General features: G+C 37.4%; 1 protein-coding gene and 1 long non-coding RNA gene across 2 annotated transcripts in view; one reads left to right on the forward strand and one right to left on the reverse strand.

The window, feature by feature from the left end:
• Positions 1–27,038, forward strand: part of LOC138900906 (uncharacterized) — a 37,144-nt gene that overhangs the window by 2,809 nt on the left and 7,297 nt on the right. Inside the window, exon 2 of the long non-coding RNA XR_011412249.1 lies at positions 1,665–1,728. This is a non-coding gene — a long non-coding RNA (uncharacterized lncRNA). The remainder of the gene's footprint in view (positions 1–1,664; positions 1,729–27,038) is intronic.
• The window catches only part of LOC138900904 (uncharacterized), a 33,086-nt gene continuing 8,032 nt past the window's right edge, over positions 1,985–27,038 (reverse strand). The window contains exon 2 of the mRNA XM_070188568.1: positions 1,985–2,983. Coding sequence (XP_070044669.1) covers positions 2,752–2,983 — 232 coding nt within the window. The 3' untranslated portion in view covers positions 1,985–2,751. The remainder of the gene's footprint in view (positions 2,984–27,038) is intronic.

Below are 27,038 nucleotides of genomic sequence, written 5' to 3' on the forward strand. Positions count from 1 at the left end.
TAAAAATAACAATACTAATATTTTCACTATGAAAATAGGGATGATGAACAGGAAAATTGAATAAGTTGAGACGAAACAAGCACAAAGAAAATCTCAATGTATGTGAGAAAAGGATGTGAGTGTGTGTTTACTTACAAGGATGCTCCCTTTTATAATAAAGGGTCATTGCTTTATCTATAACAACAGAATAAATAATGCATATAGTGGAGGACCCATGATGATTTGTCTCTTCCTCAGTTCTCGCCAAGATTCTCTCCCTTGGTGCGGTTGTAACGGCTCTTGTCTCCGAGCTTGATACTGGCTCGAGCTCGGTATTAGATCGAGCCCCCGGTCTTGGTTCGAGCTCGATTCTGCCTTGGGGCATCGATATTCGGGGCAAGTGTTTGTCGGTCTAGGCATCTTCGATGAACTATGAATTGTCTCGTAGTTCGATTTGGATATGGGCTCGATAATGATACCGAGTCTTGTTGTTGATCGGTCTATTGGCTTCGAAGCTCGACGTCCCTACTTCGGAATTCGACTGAGCTCATCATGTAGATATCCTTTGATCGAAACGCCGTCGTCTCGACCGGTCTTTATGACAGAGGATCGGTTTTGACCGTACACAGATAGTCCCCTCGTTTCTCGGAAAAGGATGTGGCGTAGTAATGGTGTTATATAATAAAATATTGATGAATAGTAATGGTGTATATGAATAGTGTTATACCAAATTTGGTGTAACACTATTCACACACCAAAATGGTGTTGGGTTGGAGCACCAAAACACCAAATCTTACACCAAAATAGCGTTTGGCGTCAAAAATAGTGTTGGGTTGGAGACGGTTTTAAAGAATAAATTTTGCTTCTGACTCTCTTTTTCCCTGGGAAGATGTAATCTTAATTTTTGAGTAGGGGAGTTTTTTTATGTATTTGGAAGGATCTATGTTTGAACTGAATTTTGAACTGTGTGTTTATGATAGTTCTCTATTGAGAATATGCTGCATCTCTGGCTTTTTTTAAAAAGTTATATGATAAAATAAAAAAATTAATAAATACCAGTTAGCTGAAAAAATTATGTTCACATTGTGATACAACCCAACGTTAGTAATGTAGAGTTAACTATCAAGTCTATGTGACTTGAACTTTCGAATTTTCTTAGGGACAACGACATGATCCAACCGCACCGGTTGTCATAAAAAGAGGTTTGTCTTTGTCTAACCGAGCCACTAGCTAGTTGTAGATCTTTTCCCGATACTGATGATATATATTATTGGAACTGACATACACTGGTTATAGATCATAGCACACAGAGGCGCATTTTTCAGGTTGATGTTACAGTTTATAGGATACAGATGCTCAGTTTTTGCCAACTAATCGGACAGTAGTATTATATTTAAAAAAATCCGACATAAAGTACGTGTTGCTTCCCCAATTTTTGCCAAGTAATGACATGAGAGATGCAGACGCCACCTCAAGGGCATCTTCTGTTGCCTCTCTCTCTGCTAATTTGGTTCTGATTAGTTTTTGGTTCTGGGTTTCTTGACGCTCCAGTATTGTGACAACAGCTTTTAATGGTCATCTCAAAGAGCATATCTAATGTGGTAATTTATAATTACTTGGTTTCTTTTCAGTGTTCTTGAAAACCATGTGCTTCTTGACATGATGCATCAACTTCTTTTTTGTAGTTACTGGAGTTATGAAGAAAGTTCACAAAGAAAAGTACTAACTAAAGATTTTGACAGCTCAGAGGTATGAATGTCAAATCCCATCAGATGGATACGATGACTTGCTTGCTAGGGAATATTTCTCTATTTTAAAGTGCAGAAAAGATTTTGTAACTCTGATATAAAAACCGCGTTAACTATTCCCATTTAAATCTACAAGATCTGAAGTTGAAAATACGTATTTGTTCTCCTAGATAAGTGAAAAAGTTGTCGGAGCACAGGCTACTAGAGGCCACCATGTGGCAAAACCTATAAAACTATTTTGTTCATAAGCTTAGGGCCATTTGGTGTTCTGACAACTTTTTCACTTAACAACCTTATGTGTTTTACGCCTCCCCTAATGTTTGACAACTGAAACATTTCATCTCAAAGAAAGTGTGTTAAAAGCAAAACCAGTACTAAAATATAAGTAATAAACTAGCTTCCCGGAATGCTCAAAGAACAAGATAAGTAATGGGGTATGAAGAACCTGCCTGCCTTTTCTTGCAAATAAAACTGATGTTCACACTTCATTTTCTACCTAAATCTGTGAAACACTTAAAGTTCAATGCTATTACATCTCAATTCTTTGAATGGCAACTCCTGCCACTTTACAGAGTTTAGAAAGCAGTATATTGCACGTAAAAGTTTAGAACGTAAGAGTTTAAAAAGCAGCAGGTCTACGTAGTTTATCACATGTTATTACTGTAGCTTTGCTTCAGGATAACTGCATCGACCCACCACCCCTTCTAGTGATTTAACCCGTCGAGATGCTGTTGGAACTGTGCATTATCTTCATTCAAATATGCAGCCATTGCTGCAATTGCTTCTGGGTTGAAAAGAGTATCCATTGGTGCTTGTGGGTCGGGCAAAACATTCATTAGTTGAGGTGGAAAAGGTTGCCCTCCAGCTCCTTGCCCACCAGCTCCATGGCCAGGGCCTTCAGCTCCTTCACCCCCTGCTCCATGGCCAGGGCCATCAGCTCCATGGAGTTCGAACAATGCATTATCTCCATCCAAATTTGCAGCCATTGCTGCCATTGCTTCTGGGTTTAAAAGAGCATCTACATTCATTGCTGCTTGTGTGGGTTGAGCAAACCATTTATTTGTTGAGCAAGATTAGGCTGATGCTGCCCTTGAGGTGGAAGAGGTTGCCCTTCAGCTCCTTGACCCCCTGCTCCACGGCCAGGGCCATCAGCTCCTTGACCCCATCCTTGACCCCCTGCTCCACGGCCAGGGCCTTCAGCTCCTAGACCCCTTACTCCATTCAATAATGCAGCAATTGCTACCAGAAGGAGAAGCCTGCAGAAGTTCACATTATGTTATTGTATTCAATCAATATGGACTTCGGAGTATCAAGATACACAGATTGTTTTAAAATTGTTGGTGTTAAGAAAGTGTTATTTCTTTTATTGCGCTTGCAATTTAACTAGTTTTTTAATATTCGCGGATCACAAAGATTGTTGGTCCGAAAGTACAATGAACCTAGCGGGTTGGTTACACATCTTTTTCTTTTTTACTATTTCTTTTGTTTTATTATCTCTTTTATTACTCAATGTTCACATATACTAATTTATATATGGATTGTTTAATATTTACTCTATATGTTTATTACAGAATCTTTTATTTTATAAACTTTGCATTAAATATTACAAAAATGATAGAATCATGAAAATTCTGCTTGTTAGTATATATTGATTTTCTTCTATAAAAATTATGATATCAATATTCTATCATAATATAATATTTTTCATAAATATTCGCGGATACAACTACTAGAGTACTGGTTGTATTTTCACTTCAAAGCATTAACGTACGTCCGAAAGTACAATAAACCTAGTGAAAAGGAAAAAAACATTACATGTTATACGCGTGGAACACTTTTTCGATACGCTTCAGGCCGGCACCGCCTCCCCCTCTCCTCACCTTCTTCATCCTTTGAGGTTTTCTTTTTCTTTCGATTTTGTTTTTTTATCTGATATATTGTTTTGAATCATGACTCTTCTTTTGTGAGCTATTTTTGAGGTTTGGAATCATGTCATACTCAAAGAAAAGACTCTTTCTTTGTGATATGTTTTGGGGATTGTGAATCTCTTTTTTTATTGTCATATGTTTTATGGGGGTTTTGAATCATGCGACTTTTTTTCCGATCTGTTTTTTGAGGTTTGAATCATGCGATACAAAGATTCTTTCTTTCGGATCTGATTTTTGTGGATTTGAATCATGTGATACTCAACTGTTATCTGTTTTATTGGTTTTGGTTCATCTAATATTCGAACTCATGCTTTTGCTACTGCAGTACCTAACAGACCTTAGAGAGTGTCTAGACAAACTCTTTATTATGGCAAAATACCTTAAAAAAACCCTCCTAAATTCGACACGGATTATTAGTTTCAATCTTAAACTATTCGTGCTTTTAATTATCCCTCAACTTGGCCTTTTGAGAGTCATTAACTCCTGTACGCTGATGTGGCAAAGAGTGTGGGTACACTCGCCTGCCACATGTATTTTTCCGATATATGTGGTATTTTTTTGAAAAATAAAATATATTTTTACCTTTTTCAGTATGTTACTTCTTTAGATAATTTTTTTCGAATACAATTTATAATAAAACTTGGATAGAACTACATTATTTAGGCTAAATTTTTTTATTTGGCTAAAAATAATAAAGTTTTAGTTAATCTTTTTTTGAATTTGACCTGAAAATAAAGATTTATACAATTAAAATAAATAGTCAAGGCATCTAAAAAGTTATAAAAAATACATAGTTTGAAATTAATTATTTTGGCTATAATTTTTTATATAGCTTTAAATTATGGTGCTCTAAAAATATATTTTTTTACAGATTTTACCTGAAAAGGTAAAAATACACAGTTGAAATAAATAGTCATTGCATCAAAAGAAGTAATAAAAAGAGTGTACAATTTCTTCAACTGTGTACAATTTCTTCAACTATAAAAAGAGTGTACTCTTTTTATTTCTTCTTTTGATGCAGTGACTATTTATTTCAACTGTGTATTTTTACTTTTTCAAGTAAAATCTGTAAAAAAATATATTTTTAGAGCGCCATAATTTAGAGCTATATAAAAAATTATAGCCAAAATAATTAATTTCAAACTATGTATTTCTTATAACTTTTTAGATGCCTTGAATATTTATTTCAATTGTATAAATTTTTATTTTCAGGTCAAATTCAAAAAAAGATTAACTAAAACTTTATTATTTTTAGCCAAATAAAAACATTTAGCCTAAATAATGTAGTTCTATCCAAGTTTTATCTAAAATTGTATTCGAAAAAAATTATCTAAAGAATTAACATACTTAAAAAGGTAAAAATATATTTTATTTTTCAAAAAAATGCCACATATACAGAAAAAATCCACGTGGCAAGCGAGTGTACCCACACTCTTTGCCACATCAGCGTCCAGGGGGTAATGGCTCTCAAAAGGCCAAGTTGAGGGGGGTAATTAAGACCACGAATAGTTTAAGGCTGCAACTAATAATCAGTGTCAAGTTTAGGGGGATTTTAAGGTATTTTGCTCATGGTTGAATTAAACAAGAATGTCGTGAGTAACAAAAATGCTAGTAGTGGTAGTACTGCAACTGATAATGAAGTGAAACCTGAAGCTGCAGCAACTATAACTTTTCATGGTTCTCTAGGTAAAGGGTATCCCCAAGATTCATCTCTGGCTATGGCCGGCATGGGGTGTTGCCCTCCGAGGCATCTGCTTCTGTCTCAGTTGGTGCTTCTTCTGATCTAGGTTCTGGCCAGTAAAAACCCAACCCTCATTCTCATATATGTTTTTGACCCCCCTCAGCCCCAACAACCTTTTCCATGTTCATGTTTTGTACTCATGGCCTTCTTTTTATCCCTCTTTCTTGTGCAAAGATTGTTGCTTTTAGTCTCATGTGCGTGTTCTGATATTTGTTTTGATGCTGCTGCTTTACTTATATGTATATATAAGCTTGATCCTGTTGTTTCTTGTTATGTGTTTTTGTACCTTACTATGCCTATCTTATAGTGGACCAAGCAAAGGTTTAGCTTGAGATAAATTATGATTGATTGATTTAGTAGCTTTCAGGGATCAAGGGAACTCTTCTTTAATATCAATAAGCGCCTGTCTCTTTGTCAATACATGTCAGTGATCATTCTATTGTAGTAAGTATTAGTTTTTGAAGACTTGACTCAACTTTTGATTTTTTTTCCTGTGTCGTTAGCATTTATCTTTGATATGTCACGAGCCAAAGATCCACCAAGTTGTGATGACACCTAACCAACCCGCTAAGCAAACTACCAACATAAAAGACAACCCAAACTGAAGTTCATCAAATAGATAATGAAATAAGAACGCGAAAATTAGTACAAACTATCCCAAGAACTGGTGTCACAAGTCATGGGCAACAAAAATGGAATACAACGCTGGTATGAAGAAAATACATTATCTTATTGAATATACATAAACAGAAATCCAAGTTCTAATCTACCATGAACAAAATGGTGGCTAATAACTAGAACGCTGATGTCGAACTCCGCAACAACTCAGCTCAAAATCTACACGCAAAGTGCAAAACTGTAGTATGAGTATAACTGACCATATGTACTCAGTAAGTATCAAGACTAATCTTAACAAAGTAGTGGCGAGGTTCAGTCAAAATATACTCGCTTTATATAACATGTGTAGTTGACATGCATATACAATAACGGAGAAATCACTAACAAACAGCGGATACCAATAATAAGGTGCGTAGCCAAAGAGGAGTATAATAAGCATGTTTTTCCGTAACAAGGTTATAAGCTTATACAAAGTGCGCACCAAATTCGCATATAAATGAGATATGCAATAACTAGTAAAGACTCAAACGTTATATCAATCTGACACCCTTCAAGTGTCAACAGCCTGCTATCAAGTCTCATACATGTGTAGAATGCATGGATCCGCATATGTAGATGATATGTCTGAATGTTTTTACATGAGTGTAGAATGTTTATGCATGATAAAGACTCAAACTTGGTACTAAAACTGACACAAATCCATGTGTCCATTGTGCGCACATTGCCGGGGAGATTTCGGTGTTCAGTGACTCTAGAGGGACAGATCCATATCCACACGCATTCGGTACGTAAATTCGTACGCTCAACAAATGTCTAAACACATGAATGTGAATTCACACACCCAACAAATGTCTCAACACATGAATGTGAATTCACATGCCCAACAAATGTCTCAACACATGAACGTGAATCCCCATGCCCAAACAGAACCTCAACACAGGAACGTGAATCCACACGCCCAAACAGTCTCAGATGAATGATGAGAACTAGATCTATATGCTAACGTGGTGCATATAAGGAGACAACAGTGTTGTAAATAGAGCTCGCTTCTCGCTAGCAAGAAGCGAAGTGAGGCTCATGCACTTTTTAAGGTTGCTACGTCGCGTTTTTCAAAAAGCACCGACGAGGCGAGTAAGCGCCGATTTTTCTTTTTTCTTTTTAAAAAAACTAAGGGACTTAAAAAACGTTAGGGTTTTCTTCACTTCATAGTTTAGACACTCTTCAGAATTCAGTTGTCGTCGCTGCTCATCTTCGATTGCAGGTACGTATTTCTTCTTCTTTCATCTTCTTTATTTTCTTTTCTTTTTCCGGTGTAAGTACAAATTTTCAAGCACCGATTTCTCTGTTTTCCGGTGAATTTTCCAGGCAGTAAGTCCTCTCTTCTTGCTTCTTTTCTTTCTTCTTTTCTTTATTATTTCTTTTCTTTTTCTTTTTATGGCGTAAGTATTGATACTCAAGTACTGATTTCTCTGTGTTCTAGTGACTTTTTCTAGTAGAACTTCTTTTTCTCGTCTTTCTCCTCTTCTTTCTTCTTCACACCATGTATCTTATCAACCACTCCATATTCTATAATTTCAATTATAATTACATTTAATTCTTATTTTTTCTCTTTAATTACAATTAATTTCTCTTTATACACAGTATATTCAATGGCATCATCTGATGGTTATTTGAGTTTTTAGTTATTTATATATGCAAATTTAATATTTTAATTTTTTGTATTAATTGGTGTTTCACTTCAAAAAAGTGAGTGCTTCGCTTCTCGCCTCAGTGAAGCGGGTCCTCGATACTTTTTGTTGCTTCTCTCTCGCTATCCAAAACACTGGGAGACCATCTATGAATACGCAATTCTACCATGTAATACTACATTGAATTCATAATGTTAAACTATCATGTGAACGATTCCTATAACATTATTCTAGCATGAATAAGATGCTCAAGTAGTCACACAACAAGTCATGACATATAATATCATATCATGTTACACTAGCATAAGAGAGATGCCTATAACATGATACTAGCGTATGAAGTTGCGCATAGAGTCATGACACAAGTCAAGTAAAGCAAATAAAGTGAGACATAAACTAAACAAGGCACAAAGTAGTCTAAAATCTACCCAAAACATGGTACGACCTCGACATCCGTGTATACGCTCGTCACCTCCCAAATACGTCACCCCCAATACGTAGCATGTTGCACATAAGTTTATTTTGGGAAAACTTCCCTCAAGTCGAGGTTAAGAAAGATACTTACCCTACAGGCTAGCTCTATTCTTCAAAATTTGTCTCTTCTAGCTCCAAATCCATAAACGAGCCCGATCTAGCCCAAAGAGTATAAGTCAAATAAAGCTATAAAAATCCGTTCTAACTTTTAATATTTCCAGCCATGGGAGATAATGTTTTCTTCATTTCAGGTGATAAATCTTTTGAGTTAGTCGACATTAGTGAAGATTATGACAGATGGTTCTTATTAATTGAGCGTGGGAGAAGATTCACTTGCAGCCTTAAAGTTGACGAGAGGAATGTAAGATGGGTCTGTGAAGCTCTTAAAGAAGCCTCACTAATTACAGGGAATAGTTGCCAAAGATAGGGGAAGGAAAATCCAGATCTACACTTGCAGAGTCTTTTAGAATTTCAATATACATGGCCGTTTTGTAAGAGTGGAATCTTGGTTAGGGAGATATTGCAGTGAAGATTATTCGCTTCTTGGGTAAAGGTCACAACTCATGATTCTAGCTAGCCCAATCACATGCAAAACCTTATATTGAAGCTGCTAGAATTATCAAATGGCCTGAAATTCCAGAAGCTACAGCAAGTAGATTTGTAGGTAAAAACTCTGAAAGCCCTCCTACAGCAGAGTATGATAATTCCAAATTCCTAGCCAAAAGCCTCATCGGGTGTTTCAATGATCCTTTCAATCTCAGCCCAAAGTCCGAGGTAATATAAAAGTGGTTTATAAATAGATGGCAAGTTATTGCAGGTCTCCGGGTAACAACGATTAACCACAACCAATTTTTGTTTGATTTCTCATCGAAACAAGAAGCAATTAGAATCAAAGCAGGGGATTGGTTCTGGAGTGGTAGGAAGCTATCACTGAAATGGTGGTCGCCGATGTCGAGATCAGAGATGATAAGTCAGAATAGTGAGCATCGTTGGGTAAAGGCCTTTGGTATCCCTCTCCATTCTTGGACCCTTGATGCCTTTCGTTCCATCAGAGACAGTTGTGGCTGCTTTATTGGCATAGATGAAGACACAAAGAACTGATCTCATCAGAGACAGTCGTGTCAACTTATCCATCACCAAGGCAATTAGAAATGGGCTAAGCGCTGATCCCTGATGCAACCTCACCTCTACTATGAAGTGCCTCGATTCTCCTCCCACCTTTCTCACTCGGGTCTTAGCTCCATCATACATGTCCTTAATCGCTATAGTGTATGCGGCAGGTACACATCTAGCCTCCAAGCATCTCCATAGATCATCCCTAGGGACTTTGTCATATGTTTTCTCCAAATTGGTGAACACCATATGCAAGTCCTTCTTCCTCTCCCTGTATTGTTCCACCAATCTCCTAACAAGATGAATAGCTTTTGTCGTCGAACCCTCCGACATGAACTCGAACTTGTTCTCAGAGATAGACACCCCCTTCCTTATCCTTATCTCCACCACCCTCTCCCAGACCTTCATAGTGTGGCATAGTAGTTTGATACCCTTGTTCTTGTATACTGGGATCATATCCACTCATCAGGCATTATTGTCGGCCTATAAATGACATTAAACAACCTCGTAAGCCACTCCAGAACTTCCCTACTGATACTAAGCTTGTCACGCTCCAACCTTGGGGAGCCAACTAAATTAACCTAGTCGAGCCGGCCTACGTTACATCAACCTCTCCTCATTACTCAGGCATTATTTACCATAACATAATTAGATCTTGACTTTTAAATTCAATACATTATACATTTGGCTCAATGACCTAAAATTCTTCTCATAATGGAAACATAGCTTTATAAATATCTGTAAATACTGTGAGCATAAATACATAACAAAACTCTAAACTTAAGTACATGACCCACAGTGTAAATGGAGCTTCTATGACAATAGATACCTAAGTACATAAAACGAACTAGACTCAAATACCCACTAGAACTGTAGTGGGCTCACCATAAGGTGAGTAGTGAGGAAGATCCCTATCAAAGATCCGCATCATCCAGTAGAAGTATACCTGATGCAGCGCCCCCGGTAAAAGGGACATGAGTATATGTGGAATAGTACTCGTATGTAAGGCAGACATAACAATGTATGTAAATATGGTAACTCAAATAAGAGGTAAATGAAGTAATCAAGAAACTACGAAATGACCCATAGAATCACTTGTCTAAGTCTTATACTTACATAATTCTGAACTTATTTTCGAATCAAGTGAGCCATATGAACTGTGCGTGGGATACAAAATATAATGTAAATGTAATATGTACAAACAAGGGCAATGAAAGTGGCACTTATTGTTCGTGCTGGCTATGCGTCTCACCAGACCGTCCATAGCCCTCTCTTACTATGCACCTATGTGTTTCACAGACCGTCCATAGGGTTCACCTATACTATATACCTATGCGTTTCACAGACCGTCCATAGGGTTCACCTATACTGTACATCTATGCGTTTCACAGACCGTCCATAGGGCTCACCTATACTGTACACCTATGCGTTTCATAGACCGTCCATAGGGTTCAACTATACTGTACACCTATGCGTTTCACAGACCGTCCATAGGGTTCAACTATACTGTACACCTATGCGTTTCATAGACCGTCCATATGGTTCAACTATACTGTACACCTATGCGTTTCATAGATTGTCCATATGGTTCACTTATATTGTACACATATGCGTTTCATAGACCGTCCATAGGGTTCAGCGATACTGTACACCTATGCGTTTCATAGACTGTCCATATGGTTCACCTATATTGTACACCTATGCGCTTCATAGGCCGTCTATAGGGTTCACCGGTCGATAGGGTTCACCTATACTGTGCACCTATGCGCTTCATAGACCGTCCTTAGGATTCACCTATATCATACACCTATGCGCTTCATAGACCATCTATAGGGTTCACCTATATTGTACACCTATGCGCTTCATAAACCGTCCATTGGGTTCGCCTATACTGTACACATATGCGCTTCATAGACCTTCCATAGGGTTTGCCTATACTGTATACCTATGCACTTTATCGACCGTCCATAGGGTTCACATATATTGTACACTTATGCGTTTCGTAGCTCGTCTATAGGGTTCACCTATACTGTACACCTATGCTCTTCATTGACCATCCATAGGGTTCATAACACATTATTATGCACATGAGCATATATAAGCTCAAAGCGACATGATTAACATTTCATTTAAGGTCGTAAGTTCCCGAATCATTGGAATACTTCATGTTCATGGTCATCATGGAGAACCATAGCTTGTTACATTAACGCATGCATGGTGAATCAATAAGTAGATTTCAATGGCGCATGGACCCAATCATTTAGCATAGGACATCTCTCTTTCATCTTGTTATGTACTCTCTTGTCATCTTAAGGTCATTAGCTAAGTTCATGATTCTTGGGGACTTAACAAAGTCGTTTGCATTTATTGTTTTAGAAGCATTCTTACTATGATTGAAACCATCGGAACATACAATGCTTTATAATCCTCATTTGGCAAGCGGTCACGTTTCATGTTCATACTATCACTTCATTTTACTTTCCATGTGTGACCATAGAACATTAAGAACACTTAGGACATTTAGGAACACCGTAGCTTCTATCTGTGAGAACGTAAGAGCTTATAACACATTGGAAACATTTACAAGGAATCTATACCCATTTTATTTGAAACATAAATTGGAATCAGACATTCGTTAAATCAACCTCATTTGAAGTATCTTTGTAGGAGTGTATAGGGATAGAAATTGAAACAAGACTTGAGCATATCGGCATATGATAAACCATGTCTTCAAGATAATCTAACATGATAAGAATTGGTACTTCGAGCAACCGTACTTGGAGTTCACAGGGAGATCATGGAATACGATTCTATGGAGGAAGTTTAGCCAACATACCTCGCTTGAGCTTTCTTTAGATTACTACAACGTCCTGAAACTCCTAGTTCAATATATAGAAATATGATCAAATTGGACCATCATTAGGAAGGGGTTCATAGCATTCAGCTCACTTAGGCATTTTATCAAACATCTAGTATGCATAAATCTCTACGTTTCTTATCCATGGAACTAGTTCATCCAACTACCACTATTTACTAAAAATTTATCCCACTATGATCCCCAAGTAATGTATAACTTCCAACGTCACATGCATGTCCAACCATCCACACCCAACTAACAAAATTCGATCAAATAATTACCTTTCAATCTCTATAATGGTTATGAATTTAAATTGGGAACTTATGGCTTTCAATCACTATCCCATAATGAATCCATGCATGTAAGTCTAAGGGTGTAGGATTACCTTTTGGAAGAAATCTTGCAAAAGTCTCCCTTGAGTTCTTGAAGAAATTTCTTGAAAATCTAAGGATTTCATGGTGGATTGAATTACTTCTAGTGTAGAAATGATAAGATTCACACCAAGACAATGGGGATTGCTTACCTTGAAGATGGGAGAAGGTTGGGGGTCTTGAGAGAGTGGAGAGGAGCCCCAAGAATCGGCTCCAAGAGAGGTTCAGTCAAAATATACTCGCTTTATATAACATGTGTAGTTGACATGCATATACAATAACGGAGAAATCACCAAAGAGGAGTATAATAAGCATGTTTTTCCGTAACAAGGTTATAAGCTTATACAAAGTGCGCACCAAATTCGCATATAAATGAGATATGCAATAACTAGTAAAGACTCAAACGTTATATCAATCTGACACCCTTCAAGTGTCAACAGCCTGCTATCAAGTCTCATACATGTGTAGAATGCATGGGTCCGCATATGTAGATGATATGTCTGAATGTTTCTACATGAGTGTAGAATGTTTATGCATGATAAAGACTCAAACTTGGTACTAAAACCGACACAAATCCATGTGTCCATTGTGCGCACATTGCTGGGGAGATTTCGGTGTTTAGTGACCTTAGAGGGACAGATCTATATCCACACGCATTCGGTACGTAAATTCGTACGCTCAACAAATGTCTAAACACGTGAATGTGAATTCACACACCCAACAAATGTCTCAACACATGAATGTGAATTCACATGCTCAACAAATGTCTCAACACATGAACGTGAATCCCCATGCCCAAACAGAACCTCAACACAGGAACGTGAATCCACACGCCTAAACAGTCTCAAATGAATGATGAAAACTAGATCTATATGCTAACGTGGTGCATATAAAGAGACAACAGTGTTGCAAATAGAGCTCGCTTCTCGCTAGCAAGAAGCGAAGTGAGGCTCATGCACTTTTTAAGGTTGCTACGTCGCGTTTTTCAAAAAGCACCGACGAGGCGAGTAAGCACCGATTTTTCTTTTTTCTTTTTAAAAAAAACTAAGGGACTTAAAAAACGTTAGGGTTTTCTTCACTTCATAGTTTAGACACTCTTCAGAATTTAGTTGTCGCCGCTGATCATCTTCGATTTCAGGTACGTATTTCTCCTTCTTTCATCTTCTTTCTTTTCTTTTTCTTTTTCCGGTGTAAGTACTGATTTTCAAGTACCGATTTCTCTGTTTTCCGGTGAATTTTCCAGGCAGTAAGTCCTCTCTTCTTGCTTCTTTTCTTTCTTCTTTTCTTTATTATTTCTTTTCTTTTTCTTTTTATGGCGTAAGTACTGATACTCAAGTACTGATTTCTCTGTGTTCTGGTGACTTTTTCTAGTAGAACTTCTTTTTCTCGTCTTTTTCCTCTTCTTTCTTCTTCACACCATGTATCTTATCAACCACTCCATATTCTATAATTTCAATTACAATTACATTTAATTCTTATTTTTTCTCTTTAATTACAATTAATTTCTCTTTATACACAGTATATTCAATGGCATCATCTGATGGTTATTTGAGTTTTTAGTTATTTATATATGTAAATTTAATATTTTAATTTTTTGTATTAATTGGTATTTCACTTCAAAAAAGTGAGTGCTTCGCTTCTCGCCTCAGTGAAGCGGGTCCTCGATGCTTTTTGTTGCTTCTCTCTCGCTATCCAAAACACTGGGAGACCATCTATGAATACGCAATTCTACCATGTAATACTACATTGAATTCTTAATGTTAAACTATCATGTGAACGATGCCTATAGCATTATTCTAGCATGAATAAGATGCTCAAGTAGTCACACAACAAGTCATGACATATAATATCATATCATGTTACACTAGCATAAGAGAGATGCCTATAACATGATACTAGCGTATGAAGTTGCGCATAGAGTCATGACACAAGTCAAGTAAAGCAAATAAAGTGAGACATAAACTAAACAAGGCACAAAGTAGTCTAAAATCTACCCAAAATATGGTACGACCTCGACATCCGTGTATACGCTCGTCACCTCCCAAATACGTCACCCCCCAACACATAGCATGTTGCACATAAGTTTATTTTGGGAAAACTTCCCTCAAGTCGAGGTTAAGAAAGATACTTACCCTACATGCTAGCTCTATTGTTCAAAATTTGTCTCTTCTAGCTCCAAATCCATAAACGAGCCCGATCTAGCCCAAAGAGTATAAGTCAAATAAAGCTATAAAAATCCGTTCTAACTTTTAATATTTCCAGCCATGAGAGATAATGTTTTCTTCATTTCAGGTGATAAATCTTTTGAGTTAGTCAACATTAGTGAAGATTATGACAGATGGTTCTTATTAATTGAGCGTGGGAGAAGATTCACTTGCAGCCTTAAAGTTGACGAGAGGAATGTAAGATGGGCCTGTGAAGCTCTTAAAGAAGCTTCACTAATTACAGGGAATAGTTGCCAAAGATAGGGGAAGGAAAATCCAGATCTACACTTGCAGAGTCTTTTAGAATTTCAATATACATGGCCGTTTTGTAAGAGTGGAATCTTGGTTAGGGAGATATTGCAGTGAAGATTATTCGCTTCTTGGGGAAAGGTCACAACCCACGATTCTAGCTAGCCCAATCACATGCAAAACCTTATATTGAAGCTGCCAGAATTATCAAATGGCCTGAAATTCCAGAAGCTACAGCAAGTAGATTTGTAGGTAAAAACTCTGAAAGCCCTCCTACAACAGAGTATGATAATTCCAAATTCCTAGCCAAAAGCCTCATCGGGTGTTTCAATGATCCTTTCAATCTCAGCCCAAAGCCGGAGGTAATATAAAAGTGGTTTATAAATAGATGGCAAGTTATTGCAGGTCTCCGGGTAACAACGATTAATCACAACCAATTTTTGTTTGATTTCCCATCGAAACAAGAAGCAATTAGAATCAAAGCAGGGGATTGGTTCTGGAATGGTAGGAAGCTATCACTGAAATGGTGGTCGCCGATGTCGAGATCAGAGATGATAAGTCAGAATAGTGAGCATCGTTGGGTAAAGGCCTTTGGTATCCCTCTCCATTCTTGGACCCTTGATGCCTTTCGTTCCATCAGAGACAGTTGTGGCGGCTTTATTGGCATAGATGAAGACACAAAGAACTGATCTCATCTATATTGGGAATCCGTACGCCCGAACAAGTATCTCAATAAGGAATTTGAATCCACACGCCCAACAAATGTCTCAACACATGAACGCGAATCCACACGCCCAAATAGAACCTCTATATAGGAACGTGAAACCACGCGCCCAAACAGTCTCAGATGAATGATGTGAACGGTGCATCTAAGGAGACAATGTATGGATATAATATAAGTACATTGAATTTGTAATATTAAACTAGCACGTGAACGATGCTGATAACATTATTCTAGCATGAATAAGATGCTCAAATAGTCATTCAACAAGTCATGACGTAAAATATCCTATCATGTTACATTAGCATAAGAGAGATGCCTATAACATGATACTAACATATAAAGATGGCAAAGAATCATGACACAAGTAAATCAAGTAAAGCATATGAAGTGAGACATACACCAAACAAGCCACAAAATAGTCTAAAATCTACCCTAACCATGGTACAACCTCGGCATCCACGTATACGCTCGTCGTCACCTCGTATATATGTCACCCCTAAACATGTAGCATGTATCATATAAGTTCATTTTAGGAAAAATTCCCTCAAGTCGAGGTTAAAAGATACTTACCTTATCCGATCTTGCTCTATTCTTTAAAATCCTCCTCTTCTAGCTCTAAATCCATCAAACAAGCCCGATCTAGCCCAAAGAGTATTCGAGGAAGTCAAATAAAGATATATAAATCAATTCTAAATGATAAATGATCTTTAACTAAATCTCAAAAGTCAACTCAGACTCACACGGTCAAATCATAAAACATAAGTCGTATCCCGTTGACCCGTAATCTTACAAGTCCAAACATATGATTAGTTTCCAAATCTGAGTCCAAGTTGTTCGAAACCCCAAAATGCACTTTCTTAACTTTCAAGTCAGAAATCCTCTTTTCCTCTTTTGAATCCTTGATTCTAAGGCAAAATCGATTATAGATTCATGTTGTAATCATAAATTTGATTGAGAATCACTTACCGCACCATCTTAGGAGAAAATCGCTTAAAATATCACCTCAATCCGAGCTTCGTAACTCCCTAAATGATAAAATGAAGTCCAAGTATGAAATAAAGTGATATATACAATTGCAAAAATATTTGGTGCCTACTTTCAGAGATGACAACATTGACCTTGCTCACTAAAACAGTCATAACTTTTTATACAAATGTCGGAATGACAAACGGTTTAAATTTCTGGAAACTAGATTCAAAGGGCTACAACCTTCATTTTTGGATCATCCCCAAATTCCTTATAGATTGCGATCAATTCTCTTGTTGAAGTAAGGTCAAGTCCAGAAAAATATATTTCAACATTTCAAATCTCTCAAAACTTGCTCCAAACACGCCGAAACTCGCACTGGCCCCTTGGGTCCCCTCCAATCCATCTCAATAAGTTCAAATACCCTATATGAACTTGTCCAAAGGCTCAAAATACATGCGGAAACATCACAATAAAGAACCAAGGTGCAAATCAAACTTAAGAACATTAGCTCTCATTTGGCCATAAGTTTTATGCACTTTTTTACAAAAACAAAAATTGAAAACATTGTTTGCTTATAAAATAGTGACCATTTTTTGAAGATGAATTTTTCAAGTTTCAAATAGTGATTTAGAATAGTTTTCGAAGTTTTCTACTAGCAAAACTTCAAATTCTCCTTAAGCAAAATGTATGTCCAAACACAATTTCAACTTTCAAAAACTATTTTTCTATCTCATCTTCAAAAGCTTGTCTTTTCAAGTTTCAACCAAATATATGTCCAGACACTAGCTAAGAGACTTCTGTTACCATCTAAAAAAACAACATATAGTATATCCCACAAATAGGGTCTGGGGAGGGTATTATGTACGTAGTCCTTATCCCTACTTTATGAAGGTAGAGAGGCTATTTCCGAAAGATCATCGGCTCAATTAGACAAAATCACAACAGTTATGATAGAGAACTACAACAAATAAAATAGTAACAACCAGAAAATTAAAACGAAGCAAAGAGAACCTCAAGTAAAAAAGTATCGATCTAAAAATAAGGAACACAAGGATAACACTAGTACTACAACTAGGGAAGGAAGTACATGTGTGAAAAGGAAATAAATTCGACTACTAACTAACCTATAACCCTAATCTTCGATCTCCACACCCTCCTATCAAGGGTCATGTCGGTAAGCTGAAGATGTGTCATGTCCTGTCTAATCATCTCTCCCAGTATTTCTTCGGCCTACCACACCCTTTCCTTGAACCCGCCATTACCAACCTCTCACACCTTCTCACGGGGGCATCTACGCTTATTTTCTTCACGTCAATGAACCATTTCATCCTAGCTTCCCGTATCTTATCCACCATACATGCCACTCCTACCTTATCTTTAATATCTTCGTTCCTAATCTTATCTCTCTTAATATGATCACACATCCATCTCGTCATCCTCATCACCGCAAATCTTAACTTCTGAACATGAGAGGTCTTGACTGGCCAATACTCCGCCCCATACAACATGATTGGTCTAATAACTATTCTGTAAAACTTACCTTTAAGTCTTTGCGGCACATTCTTGTCGCACAAAATGCCGGATACGAACCTCTACTTCATTCACCCCGTTCCAATACAATGTGTGACATTCTCGTCAATCTCCCTATTTCCTTGGATTACGGACCTCACTAAACTTCAATATCAGCCTCCCGAGCCATGTCACTAAACTTGCACTCCAAGTATTCTGTTTTGGTTCTGCTCAACTTGAAACCTTTAGACTCTAGCGTTAACACCGCCACGTATCTCGTCAATCAGTACTATATCATGTGATAATAACATCCACCAAGGTAACTCTCCTTGAATGTGTCGTGTCAACTTATCCATCACCAAGGCAATTAGAAACGGGCTAAGCGCTGATCCCTGATGCAACCTCACCTCTACTATGAAGTGCCTCGATTCTCCTCCCACCTTTCTCACTCGGGTCTTAGCTCCATCATACATGTCCTTAATCGCTCTAGTGTATGCGGCAGGTACACATCTAGCCTCCAAGCATCTCCATAGATCATCCCTAGGGACTTTGTCATATGTTTTCTCCAAATTGGTGAACACCATATGCAAGTCCTTCTTCCTCTCCCTGTATTGTTCCACCAATCTCCTAACAAGATGAATAGCTTTTGTCGTCGAACCCTCCGACATGAACTCGAACTTGTTCTCAGAGATAGACACCCCCTTCCTTATCCTCATCTCCACCACCCTCTCCCAGACCTTCATAGTGTGGCATAGTAGTTTGATACCCTTGTTCTTGTATACTGGGATCATATCCACTCATCAGGCATTATTGTCGGCCTATAAATGACATTAAACAACCTCGTAAGCCACTCCAGAACTTCCCTACTGATACTAAGCTTGTCACGCTCCAACCTTGGGGAGCCAACTAAATTAACCTAGTCGAGCCGGCCTACGTTACATCAACCTCTCCTCATTACTCAGGCATTATTTACCATAACATAATTAGATCTTGACTTTTAAATTCAATACATTATACATTTGGCTCAATGACCTAAAATTCTTCTCATGATGGATACATAGCTTTATAAATATCTGTAAATACTGTGAGCATAAATACATAACAAAACTCTAAACTTAAGTACATGACCCACCGTGTAAATGGAGCTTCTATGATAATAGATACCTAAGTACATAAAACGAACTAGACTCAAATACCCACTAGAACTGTAGTGGGCTCACCATAAGGTGAGTAGTGAGGAAGATCCCTATCAAAGATCCGCATCATCCAGTAGAAGTATACCTGATGCAGCGCCCCCAGTAAAAGGGACATGAGTATATGTGGAATAGTACTCGTATGTAAGGCAGACATAACAACGTATGAAAATACGGTAACTCAAATAAGAGGCAAATGAAGTAATCAAGAAACTACGAAATGACCCATAGAATCACTTGTCTAAGTCTTATACTTACATAATTCTGAACTTATTTTCGAATCAAGTGAGCCATATGAACTGTGCGTGGGATACAAAATATAATGTAAATGTAATATGTACAAACAAGGGCAATGAAAGTGGCACTTATTGTTCGTGCTGGCTATGCGTCTCACCAGACCGTCCATAGCCCTCTCTTACTATGCACCTATGCGTTTCACAGACCGTCCATAGGGTTCACCTATACTATATACCTATGCGTTTCACAGACCGTCCATAGGGTTCACCTATACTGTACATCTATGCATTTCACAGACCGTCCATAGGGCTCACCTATACTGTACACCTATGCGTTTCATAGACCGTCCATAGGGTTCAACTATACTGTACACCTATGCGTTTCACAGACCGTCCATAGGGTTCAACTATACTGTACACCTATGCGTTTCATAGACCGTCCATATGGTTCAACTATACTGTACACCTATGCGTTTCATAGATTGTCCATATGGTTCACTTATATTGTACACATATGCGTTTCATAGACCGTCCATAGGGTTCAGCGATACTGTACACCTATGCGTTTCATAGACTGTCCATATGGTTCACCTATATTGTACACCTATGCGCTTCATAGGCCGTCTATAGGGTTCACCGGTCGATAGGGTTCACCTATACTGTGCACCTATGCGCTTCATAGACCGTCCTTAGGATTCACCTATATCATACACCTATGCGCTTCATAGACCATCTATAGGGTTCACCTATATTGTACACCTATGCGCTTCATAAACCGTCCATTGGGTTCGCCTATACTGTACACATATGCGCTTCATAGACCTTCCATAGGGTTTGCCTATACTGTATACCTATGCGCTTTATAGACCGTCCATAGGGTTCACATATATTGTACACTTATGCATTTCGTAGCTCGTCTATAGGGTTCACCTATACTGTACACCTATGCTCTTCATTGACCATCCATAGGGTTCATAACACATTATTATGCACATGAGCATATATAAGCTCAAAGCGACATGATTAACATTTCATTTAAGGTCGTAAGTTCCCGAATCATTGGAATACTTCATGTTCATGGTCATCATGGAGAACCATAGCTTGTTACATTAACGCATGCATGGTGAATCAATAAGTAGATTTCAATGGCGCATGGACCCAATCATTTAGCATAGGACATCTCTCTTTCATCTTGTTATGTACTCTCTTGTCATCTTAAGGTCATTAGCTAAGTTCATGATTCTTGGGGACTTAACAAAGTCGTTTGCATTTATTGTTTTAGAAGCATTCTTACTATGATTGAAACCATCGGAACATACAATGCTTTATAATCCTCATTTGGCAAGCGGTCACGTTTCATGTTCATACTATCACTTCATTTTACTTTCCATGTGTGACCATAGAACATTAAGAACACTTAGGACATTTAGGAACACCGTAGCTTCTATCTGTGAGAACGTAAGAGCTTATAACACATTGGAAACATTTACAAGGAATCTATACCCATTTTATTTGAAACATAAATTGGAATCAGACATTCGTTAAATCAACCTCATTTGAAGTATCTTTGAAGGAGTGTATAGGGATAGAAATTGAAACAAGACTTGAGCATATCGGCATATGATAAACCATGTCTTCAAGATAATCTAACATGATAAGAATTGGTACTTCGAGCAACCGTACTTGGAGTTCACAGGGAGATCATGGAATACGATTCTATGGAGGAAGTTTAGCCAACATACCTCGCTTGAGCTTTCTTTAGATTACTACAACGTCCTGAAACTCCTAGTTCAATATATAGAAATATGATCAAATTGGACCATCATTAGGAAGGGGTTCATAGCATTCAGCTCACTTAGGCATTTTATCAAACATCTAGTATGCATAAATCTCTACGTTTCTTATCCATGGAACTAGTTCATCCAACTACCACTATTTACTAAAAATTTATCCCACTATGATCCCCAAGTAATGTATAACTTCCAACGTCACATGCATGTCCAACCATCCACACCCAACTAACAAAATTCGATCAAATAATTACCTTTCAATCTCTATAATGGTTATGAATTTAAATTGGGAACTTATGGCTTTCAATCACTATCCCATAATGAATCCATGCATGTAAGTCTAAGGGTGTAGGATTACCTTTTGGAAGAAATCTTGCAAAAGTCTCCCTTGAGTTCTTGAAGAAATTTCTTGAAAATCTAAGGATTTCATGGTGGATTGAATTACTTCTAGTGTAGAAATGATAAGATTCACACCAAGACAATGGGGATTGCTTATCTTGAAGATGGGAGAAGGTTGGGGGTCTTGAGAGAGTGGAGAGGAGCCCCAAGAATCGGCTCCAAGAGTGGTTCAGTCAAAATATACTCGCTTTATATAACATGTGTAGTTGACATGCATATACAATAACGGAGAAATCACCAAAGAGGAGTATAATAAGCATGTTTTTCCGTAACAAGGTTATAAGCTTATACAAAGTGCGCACCAAATTCGCATATAAATGAGATATGCAATAACTAGTAAAGACTCAAACGTTATATCAATCTGACACCCTTCAAGTGTCAACAGCCTGCTATCAAGTCTCATACATGTGTAGAATGCATGGGTCCGCATATGTAGATGATATGTCTGAATGTTTCTACATGAGTGTAGAATGTTTATGCATGATAAAGACTCAAACTTGGTACTAAAACCGACACAAATCCATGTGTCCATTGTGCGCACATTGCTGGGGAGATTTCGGTGTTCAGTGACTCTTAGAGGGACAGATCCATATCCACACGCATTCGGTACGTAAATTCGTACGCTCAACAAATGTCTAAACACGTGAATGTGAATTCACACACCCAACAAATGTCTCAACACATGAATGTGAATTCACATGCTCAACAAATGTCTCAACACATGAACGTGAATCCCCATGCCCAAACAGAACCTCAACACAGGAACGTGAATCCACACGCCTAAACAGTCTCAAATGAATGATGAAAACTAGATCTATATGCTAACGTGGTGCATATAAGGAGACAACAGTGTTGCAAATAGAGCTCGCTTCTCGCTAGCAAGAAGCGAAGTGAGGCTCATGCACTTTTTAAGGTTGCTACGTCGCGTTTTTCAAAAAGCACCGACGAGGCGAGTAAGCACCGATTTTTCTTTTTTCTTTTTAAAAAAACTAAGGGACTTAAAAAACGTTAGGGTTTTCTTCACTTCATAGTTTAGACACTCTTCAGAATTTAGTTGTCGCCGCTGATCATCTTCGATTTCAGGTACGTATTTCTCCTTCTTTCATCTTCTTTCTTTTCTTTTTCTTTTTCCGGTGTAAGTACTGATTTTCAAGTACCGATTTCTCTGTTTTCCGGTGAATTTTCCAGGCAGTAAGTCCTCTCTTCTTGCTTCTTTTCTTTCTTCTTTTCTTTATTATTTTTTTTCTTTTTCTTTTTATGGCGTAAGTACTGATACTCAAGTACTGATTTCTCTGTGTTCTGGTGACTTTTTCTAGTAGAACTTCTTTTTCTCGTCTTTTTCCTCTTCTTTCTTCTTCACACCATGTATCTTATCAACCACTCCATATTCTATAATTTCAATTACAATTACATTTAATTCTTATTTTTTCTCTTTAATTACAATTAATTTCTCTTTATACACAGTATATTCAATGGCATCATCTGATGGTTATTTGAGTTTTTAGTTATTTATATATGTAAATTTAATATTTTAATTTTTTGTATTAATTGGTATTTCACTTCAAAAAAGTGAGTGCTTCGCTTCTCGCCTCAGTGAAGCGGGTCCTCGATGCTTTTTGTTGCTTCTCTCTCGCTATCCAAAACACTGGGAGACCATCTATGAATACGCAATTCTACCATGTAATACTACATTGAATTCTTAATGTTAAACTATCATGTGAACGATGCCTATAGCATTATTCTAGCATGAATAAGATGCTCAAGTAGTCACACAACAAGTCATGACATATAATATCATATCATGTTACACTAGCATAAGAGAGATGCCTATAACATGATACTAGCGTATGAAGTTGCGCATAGAGTCATGACACAAGTCAAGTAAAGCAAATAAAGTGAGACATAAACTAAACAAGGCACAAAGTAGTCTAAAATCTACCCAAAATATGGTACGACCTCGACATCCGTGTATAAGCTCGTCACCTCCCAAATACGTTACCCCCCAACACATAGCATGTTGCACATAATTTTATTTTGGGAAAACTTCCCTCAAGTCGAGGTTAAGAAAGATACTTACCCTACATGCTAGCTCTATTGTTCAAAATTTGTCTCTTCTAGCTCCAAATCCATAAACGAGCCCGATCTAGCCCAAAGAGTATAAGTCAAATAAAGCTATAAAAATCCGTTCTAACTTTTAATATTTCCAGCCATGAGAGATAATGTTTTCTTCATTTCAGGTGATAAATCTTTTGAGTTAGTCAACATTAGTGAAGATTATGACAGATGGTTCTTATTAATTGAGCGTGGGAGAAGATTCACTTGCAGCCTTAAAGTTGACGAGAGGAATGTAAGATGGGCCTGTGAAGCTCTTAAAGAAGCTTCACTAATTACAGGGAATAGTTGCCAAAGATAGGGGAAGGAAAATCCAGATCTACACTTGCAGAGTCTTTTAGAATTTCAATATACATGGCCGTTTTGTAAGAGTGGAATCTTGGTTAGGGAGATATTGCAGTGAAGATTATTCGCTTCTTGGGGAAAGGTCACAACCCACGATTCTAGCTAGCCCAATCACATGCAAAACCTTATATTGAAGCTGCCAGAATTATCAAATGGCCTGAAATTCCAGAAGCTACAGCAAGTAGATTTGTAGGTAAAAACTCTGAAAGCCCTCCTACAACAGAGTATGATAATTCCAAATTCCTAGCCAAAAGCCTCATCGGGTGTTTCAATGATCCTTTCAATCTCAGCCCAAAGCCGGAGGTAATATAAAAGTGGTTTATAAATAGATGGCAAGTTATTGCAGGTCTCCGGGTAACAACGATTAATCACAACCAATTTTTGTTTGATTTCCCATCGAAACAAGAAGCAATTAGAATCAAAGCAGGGGATTGGTTCTGGAATGGTAGGAAGCTATCACTGAAATGGTGGTCGCCGATGTCGAGATCAGAGATGATAAGTCAGAATAGTGAGCATCGTTGGGTAAAGGCCTTTGGTATCCCTCTCCATTCTTGGACCCTTGATGCCTTTCGTTCCATCAGAGACAGTTGTGGCGGCTTTATTGGCATAGATGAAGACACAAAGAACTGATCTCATCTATATTGGGAATCCGTACGCCCGAACAAGTATCTCAATAAGGAATTTGAATCCACACGCCCAACAAATGTCTCAACACATGAACGCGAATCCACACGCCCAAATAGAACCTCTATATAGGAACGTGAAACCACGCGCCCAAACAGTCTCAGATGAATGATGTGAACGGTGCATCTAAGGAGACAATGTATGGATATAATATAAGTACATTGAATTTGTAATATTAAACTAGCACGTGAACGATGCTGATAACATTATTCTAGCATGAATAAGATGCTCAAATAGTCATTCAACAAGTCATGACGTAAAATATCCTATCATGTTACATTAGCATAAGAGAGATGCCTATAACATGATACTAACATATAAAGATGGCAAAGAATCATGACACAAGTAAATCAAGTAAAGCATATGAAGTGAGACATACACCAAACAAGCCACAAAATAGTCTAAAATCTACCCTAACCATGGTACAACCTCGGCATCCACGTATATGCTCATCACCTCGTATATATGTCACCCCTAAACATGTAGCATGTATCATATAAGTTCATTTTAGGAAAAATTCCCTCAAGTCGAGGTTAAAAGATACTTACCTTATCCGATCTTGCTCTATTCTTTAAAATCCGCCTCTTCTAGCTCTAAATCCATCAAACAAGCCCGATCTAGCCCAAAGAGTATTCGAGGAAGTCAAATAAAGATATATAAATCAATTCTAAATGATAAATGATCTTTAACTAAATCTCAAAAGTCAACTCAGACTCACACGGTCAAATCATAAAACATAAGTCGTATCCCGTTGACCCGTAACCTTACTAGTCCAAACATATGATTAGTTTCCAAATCTGAGTCCAAGTTGTTCGAAACCCCAAAATGCACTTTCTTAACTTTCAAGTTAGAAATCCTCTTTTTCTCTTTTGAATCCTTGATTCTAAGGCAAAATCGATTATAGATTCGTGTTGTAATCATAAATTTGATTGAGAATCACTTACCGCACCATCTTAGGAGAAAATCGCTTAAAAAATCACCTCAATCCGAGCTCCGTAACTCCCTAAATGATAAAATGAAGTCCAAGTATGAAATAAAGTGATATATACAATTGCAAAAATATTTGGTGCCTATTTTCAGAGATGACAACATTGACCTTGCTCACTAAAACAGTCATAACTTTTTGTACAAATGTTGGAATGACAAACGGTTTGAATTTCTGGAAACTAGATTCAAAGAACTACAACCTTCATTTTTGGATCATCCCCAAATTCCTTATAGATTATGATCAATTCTCTTGTTGAAGTAAGGTCAAGTCCAGAAAATTTATTTCAACATTTCAAATCTCTCAAAACTTGCTCCAAACACGCCGAAACTCGCACTGGCCCCTTGGGTCCCCTCCAATCCATCTCAATAAGTTCAAATACCCTATATGAACTTGTCCAAAGGCTCAAAATACATGCGGAAATATCACAATAAAGAACCAAGGTGCAAATCAAACTTAAGAACATTAGCTCTCATTTGGCCATAAGTTTTATGCACTTTTTTTCAAAAACAAAAATTGAAAACATTGTTTGCTTATAAAATAGTGACCATTTTTTGAAGATGAATTTTTCAAGTTTCAAATAGTGGTTTAGACCAGTTTTCGAAGTTTTCTACTGGCAAAACTTCAAATTCTCCTTAAGCAAAATGTATGTCCAAACACAATTTCAACTTTCAAAAACTATTTTTCTATCTCATATTCAAAAGCTTGTCTTTTCAAGTTTCAACCAAATATATGTCCAGACACTAGCTAAGAGACTTCTGTTACCATCTAAAAAAACAACATACTTAGTATATTCCCACAAATGGGGTCTGGGAGGGTATTATGTACGTAGTCCTTATCCCTACTTTATGAAGGTAGAGAGGCTGTTTCCGAAAGATCATCGGCTCAATTAGACAAAATCACAACAGTCATGATAGAGAACTACAACAAACGAAATAGTAACAACCAGAAAAATAAAACGAAGCAAAGAGAACCTCAAGTAAAAAAGTATCGATCTAAAAATAAGGAACACAAGGATAACACTAGTACTACAACTAGGGAAGGAAGTACATATGTGAAAAGGAAATAAATTCGACTACTAACTAACCTATAACCCTAATCTTCGATCTCCACACCCTCCTA

This window comes from Nicotiana tomentosiformis, chromosome 11 (genome assembly GCF_000390325.3).
Source record: "Nicotiana tomentosiformis chromosome 11, ASM39032v3, whole genome shotgun sequence".
NCBI classification, from domain to species: Eukaryota; Viridiplantae; Streptophyta; class Magnoliopsida; order Solanales; family Solanaceae; genus Nicotiana; species Nicotiana tomentosiformis.